Source organism: Phalaenopsis equestris, unplaced genomic scaffold (assembly GCF_001263595.1).
Source record: "Phalaenopsis equestris unplaced genomic scaffold, ASM126359v1 Scaffold000065, whole genome shotgun sequence".
Lineage (NCBI taxonomy): Eukaryota > Viridiplantae > Streptophyta > Magnoliopsida > Asparagales > Orchidaceae > Phalaenopsis > Phalaenopsis equestris.
In genome coordinates, this window is record NW_018164507.1 from 623,112 (window position 1) to 629,238 (window position 6,127).

General features: G+C 33.2%; 1 protein-coding gene across 1 annotated transcript in view; it reads right to left on the reverse strand.

Moving 5' to 3' along the window:
• Position 1: 1 nt before the first annotated feature.
• Positions 2-6,127, reverse strand: part of LOC110019643 (RING-H2 finger protein ATL16-like) — a gene marked incomplete at its 3' end in the record, with an annotated part of 20,711 nt that continues 14,585 nt past the window's right edge. Inside the window, exon 2 of the mRNA XM_020717389.1 lies at positions 2-769. Within this exon, the coding sequence (XP_020573048.1) occupies positions 2-769 (768 nt within the window). The remainder of the gene's footprint in view (positions 770-6,127) is intronic.

The window sequence follows — 6,127 nt, forward strand, 5'->3', positions numbered from 1 at the left end:
CCCTTCTCAACGACTGAACCGCAAAAACCTCATCTTTTTCTGTCCTAACCTCAATGAACTCATTTCCCATACTCACCGCCTGCCCTAACCTCCTCCTCTGATTCCTTATCCCCTCCTCTCTCACCTCAACAACCACGCTTTGATTCGGAACGATACGGTTATCCGTCGGAGGAGGACACGGATTCGTGATGTGAGATCGGCATATAGGGCAGCTGGTTTTAGTCTGGAGCCACGCGTCGATGCAGTCGATGTGGAAGGCGTGACAGCACTCTGGTAGGAGGCGGAGGTGCTCGCCGGAGCGGAAATCTGATAAGCACACTGCACATTCCGCGGCGGCAGAGGATTGAATGGAAGTGTAGCAGAAGGTGGGAATGGAGCGGATGGCTGCGGAGTCGAGACCGGTGGGCTCGGATGTGGTGGAAGCCTGTGAGATGTCTCCGCGGGCGGTGGAGAAAAAATGGATGAGGATGTCGGGGGTACGCCGTTTGAGGCAGCATTTGAAGACTAAAACAGAGTAGGTGAAGAGGAATGCGGCAGTAAAGAGAATTCCTGCTATGGCGACTACAGAGATTGAAAAGCTCATGTTCCAAGAAGGGTGGCGCAAGTTACCTCCGGCGGGGAGGTGATCTATGGCCGCAAGAGGGAAAAAGGAGAAATTCTTATGATCGATGTAAGGTGATTGATTACAGGGGAGGTCGGAAATGTGAAGGGAACTGGAATGGACGGTGGATGATGGAGATGCTGCGATGCGAGGTGATCTATGGCTTGGCTGGGAAGAAGCCCAAATAGTTGGAGTATTTAAGGAGACGTTAAGTATAAATATGATTAAATTTTGTGGCGGAATAAATTTAATTTTATTTTAAAATAAATTTAATATAAGAAAAATTTTTTTAGCGCGTACTACTCTTATGTATTTATATTTCACTCATTTTTTTAATGTTGAAGTAGTGGGATTGTTTATATGAATGATATGATGGTTTGAGTGGTATAAATTTAAAAACGTAAAATTTATGTATTAGATATGTAAATATATAATATTTTGGTGGCATGTATGTAAATGTTCCAACTAAAAAAGAAAATTAACATAATTTTACTTTGGGTAAACCAAACTTTCATAAAAAGTGTTTGAAGCCATTTTCAATTAGGATTTATGTGATAATTAATATTTTTATGTATATGCTTAATTTAAATTATTTATTAAAATTAAAAAAATTCAAATTAATTAATTTGACGCTATTTATCTTCATAAGGTTTAAATTGTAACATAAAATTTATATTTTTCATAAATTTATCAGAGAATCATGTTGATGTTAAAGTTATCCTGCAGAGCAACATATCAAAACAACCAAACAGATTTGTTTGTCTATTTGTTGTGGAATGAGCCCAAATCGGGCAATATTCAATTTTAAAATTTGCAATAGAAAAACAAAAAATAAAAATAAAAATTGAAAAAAAATTCTCCATGAGAGAAACAAAAGATATAAATAAGGGAAAATGTAAAATAATTTGTATCATATTTTGGAAATAATTATGCTCTTATTATTATTATTATTTTATGAATAATATATTAAAATACATCATACCATCCTAAAAAAAAAAATTAAAAATATTGAATCTAAATTTGTCGAGAAGTCAAACCCAAAAGGTTTGGCCATAAACATAAGAGAGACAAAAATTGGGTTAGACTCTTTTTATATAATCAAATATTTTTGGTACTTATGTAAAAGAGTAAAAAAGTCTTATTACATGAAAAGACCTCTTTATTTATAGTAGAAAAAAATCCAATGAAGAAAAATTACATTTCTAACTCTACTTTACGTAGGATTGTACATGTTATTCAAAAAATTAGACCAATGTAGGCCTAGGGTCTTGTTGTTCTTTAGCTCGGTCGATTGAGTTCGAAGAGGCGAAATGATTTGTCCGACCAGTCGGTCTGCTAAAAGGGGATCATAGGTCGGTCAATTCTTCAGGCGAAGGCAACTAGGTGGACTATTAAAGAAAGTTTGCTAGATTAATTTGGTCGATTGATATTAGCTGACTGAATGCATTAGGTCGAACGTCAATTCGAAGGGAATCCCTGCTGCTGACTTAGTAAACTTAAGCCATTGGACAGAGCATGATTCAGGCGTATATCGTTTAGTCCGTCCAGATGTTCTATAGCCGACATGAACCGATCAATTCTTTTGGGCCATCAGGTCACTTTCTTGTAGGTGTAGCTTTTTCAAGTCACTCTTCCTTGGGCCCTCCAATTGCCTTGAACACCTTTTTTTTTATGTACAAAAATGAATATAATATTTCTTAAAGTTATATGAATGTTGAGACTTTGTGATAGTAATAAAAAAATATGTTCATTAATGAAGATAATCTACTATTCTATATAACTATAATATCATATGTTCTAGCTTGAAATTATTCCTTTTTAGCGCTTCGTCAGAATATTCTTATAAAATGTCAGTCAAGCAAAGAAGAAGTGATGTTACAACCTCATATGAGGTGTAGCATGCATTCAACCCATAACCAGAACCCAACATTTATCGTTGCCAATGCAAGAAAAAATATTAACTATTTTGCCTTGAATTTTTCAAATGATTATATGGTCTTATTAGTTATGCAAGGCACTTTTGACCTAGCCTTGGAGTTGTAATTTGGCATTGTCTTGTACTTCTTGTCTTTTTTCAAAAGGAAAAACAAAAAATACTTTTGACTTATTTGGTGATGGATTTATCTTTCAACCAAGAGTTTATGGTTTCGAGGCCGATGCGGTCTGCGTGCATTTAAGTGTATGTTTGAAAAAGAATAAAGTGTAAAAATAGTCATCAACTATTAACATTCAGGTCGTGTTGGTTTCCACTTTATAGAAGGCCAAAAATAGTTCCCACTATTTTAAATTTGAGTTTTAATAGTCCTTCATGGGGATTATTTTTGCCCCAATTTAAAGAGTTTTGGGACTATTTTGATCCTTCTATAAAGTCAGAGACTAAAACGACCCAATCTAAAATAGTTGATGATTATTTTGATTGGTTTAGTGTCCTATTTTATCTTGTAAATCTTAATTTATGTATCGTCTTACTATGGAGCAAAACAAAATAAAGTTTACCATATGATTTACATCTTGTAAAGCATGGAGTCAAAGTTTATAATATTAAAAATGATGCAATAAATTTAGAAACAGTGGAAACAACAAAATATTAAATAGAAGTTACCATAAAATTATACATGAATGCTTATATATATAATTTATAATAAATGCCACACTCTTAACCAAATAAATATATAGAAAAAGAGAAAATATAAAGAGGAAGAAGTTTTTATGGTAGAGAAGATAAGAGGAGCAACCTATTCAACTCTCTTCTTCGTATTCAATTATTGTCTTTGCATTACATGATTATGCCTACTTTTATTACTAACATAAATAAAAGTATATTTTTATCTTCATCTATATAAAATAAAAGCTCTCTCTATTTATATCCTCTGAAGTCTAAAGAACTATTTTCTTTATGTATGGAGACAAACATAGATGAATCTCACCAAACCAAAAAAAAAATTATTGATTTAGTGTTTGAAATATTTTGTAGCATTTAATTTTCCTCACTTGGTTTTTATTAGAATTTGTATTATTATCTTAACAAGAATTAATAATGTTTTGGTTTTACAGCTATTCGGAATTCAGTGTAAAGGTTGGGAAGATAAAATTTCACATGTTTGAATGCAAATAAGGACCATCATTATAAGAAAAAAAAAACTCTCAACCCTTAGGGGATATTAAGCTATCCCTTAGTGTGCATCACCTTCAATACCCTCAACCAAATTACAATTTTAGTCATCATGAATGCGCTCTCTAATATGTATCAAAAACCTTTTGTTAAGAGTAAGGCAATATCATGCAAGTTTTTCAATAAAATTTCAATCACCAATCAGAGCAATGAGTTCAACTCACTTATGAGAAAGTTGAACTCTACGAACATCATGTTTGATAATGAATTCCATTCATTGAGTCATTTCTCCTTGTTTCTTGAGAGCCACTATCAACTACAATCACAAGTGGCACTATTATTAACTAGTTGGTTGTCACAACTTCAAAAAATAGTGGCATTATTAACTATAAAAGTTTTTTTTATTAACTATAAATGTTAAGTACTTCACTATACCAAAACTAGCAAGAGGATGATTTGACTTGAGTTTTTTTTTATGAATAACTAAACCAAACAAAAAGTTGTCACTCATTATGTAAAATTCAATTTTATATTCATTTAGCATGAAATTTTACCATTGACTTTAAAACAAAACATATACAACTCAAATTGAATCATTTGTGTTTCTTCTCGCTTTTTTTCTTTTTATTTATTCGATAGGTGATTCAACTCTCTTTTTGAAGTTTTGGTAATTGTTCCTCTTTGTTATAGATAATTTGATGCACTTAGTTGTTTGTCCTTTTTCAAATATCAGAAGTACCTTTTTCTACCTGGTTGTTGACTCTTGAAAGTTGTTACTTAAAGTTCTATGCTTTTGTAGGATTCTTTTTTTCCTAAAGATCTCTACTCAAATTCTTGAAGGCTGCCCTTTTCTTTGTTGTTGATGATGTTTTCCTTCAATCTTCTATCACTTTTTCTTTGTATATGTGAATATCACTCTTTCTTATTGTGGCTTCCGTTTGGTTTTTCCTCTTTCATGTCGATGTGAATATATAATATTTTTATTTTGTTCCTTTATTTTGTAGATGTGAGTCTTTAATTTCTTGAAGTCTTGTTGTAATTTTTCATTTTTATATAAAGCCAGGTGTGACCCTCATTTCTCCAAAAAAAAAAAACGCCCTCAACATATATTACATGCCATATGTTCAAGTTTGTTGATCAATCATTAATCTAAAGAATAAGCTTGAATTCTTATTGATCATAGATTAGCACTTAGTTGGTCAAATAAATACATTAGGTATAAATAAGTCAAGTTAAATTGAGTTCAAGTCAACTTTTATTTCCACTTAAGCTTTTGATAAATTGATCAAGTTGTTCTTCAAACTCAAGCACAATTGTGTAAGTACAAGTCAGTTTAAGAGTCAACTCATATAATACCAAAAGTAAAAATTATTTAACTAAAAGTTTTCTTACAATAAAATATAATAGTGAGATATAATAAGTAGTTAAGTTTGAAAATTATCATATAATTTTAAATCATTCTATATCAATTTATTTTAGAGGCTCTCACATACATGTCACACAGTTCTTATGTATTTACATTTCTACATCTAAACTTGCATATTTACATGCATATTGCACAAATATGTAATGTCACATAAAAAAATAATATCATTACTATCATTTTAAAACTAAAATAAGCACATTTTCAGGTATAAATTTATGATAACAGGATATTATAAGTGTTGTGAGATATGTACTTCCTGGCATATAAATGAGACGAAAATAACACAAGCAACCACAGATCGTTTACGTGGTTCGATCCAACTGAATCTACGTCCACGGGAGGAAATCAATCAAATAGTTCACTAAGGCAAAAAAAATGGAGAATACATAGCTTATACATAGAGATGAGCCCTCATCTTCTTTCTATTTCTATGGCCTCCATCTCAAGCGATACCTTGATACAAGATCTCAAGATGCTCTCCTCCTCTCTAGCTCTCTAGTTATTCTCTCTTCCTTTGTGGTAGCTTAAGATCTCTTCCCTTGCTCTCCTAAGCCTCACACCCTCTCTATTTATAGAAGCAAGAGAGTGGTAGGTGGGAGATAGGTGAGCGGTAGGTGAGCGGTAGGTGAACGGTAGGTGAGTGGTAGGTGAGACGTGGTAGGTGAGCGGTACCACATTACAAAAGTGTCATTTTACCTTAGTTCATTAATTGGGGGTCAAAATAACAATTCTCCACATTGACCCTCAATTGAGAAGCTTCGAAGTAAAGATTCCCTCCACCTGGCCCCTAAGGGGGCCTCAGCCCTTGCTTGAGTCTGCTAAGTCCAAACAGTACATGGACTTAGCAATCACGGTTCTTCCGATAAGAGAGTACAACCCCTTTTTTTTGACTTCATGTATGACGACATGAGGGCCTTTGGTTACTCTGATGTAGTCATTCTCTGCCTTGAACGAGCATCTGCTTGACTCCAGCGTACCTAAAGAAATC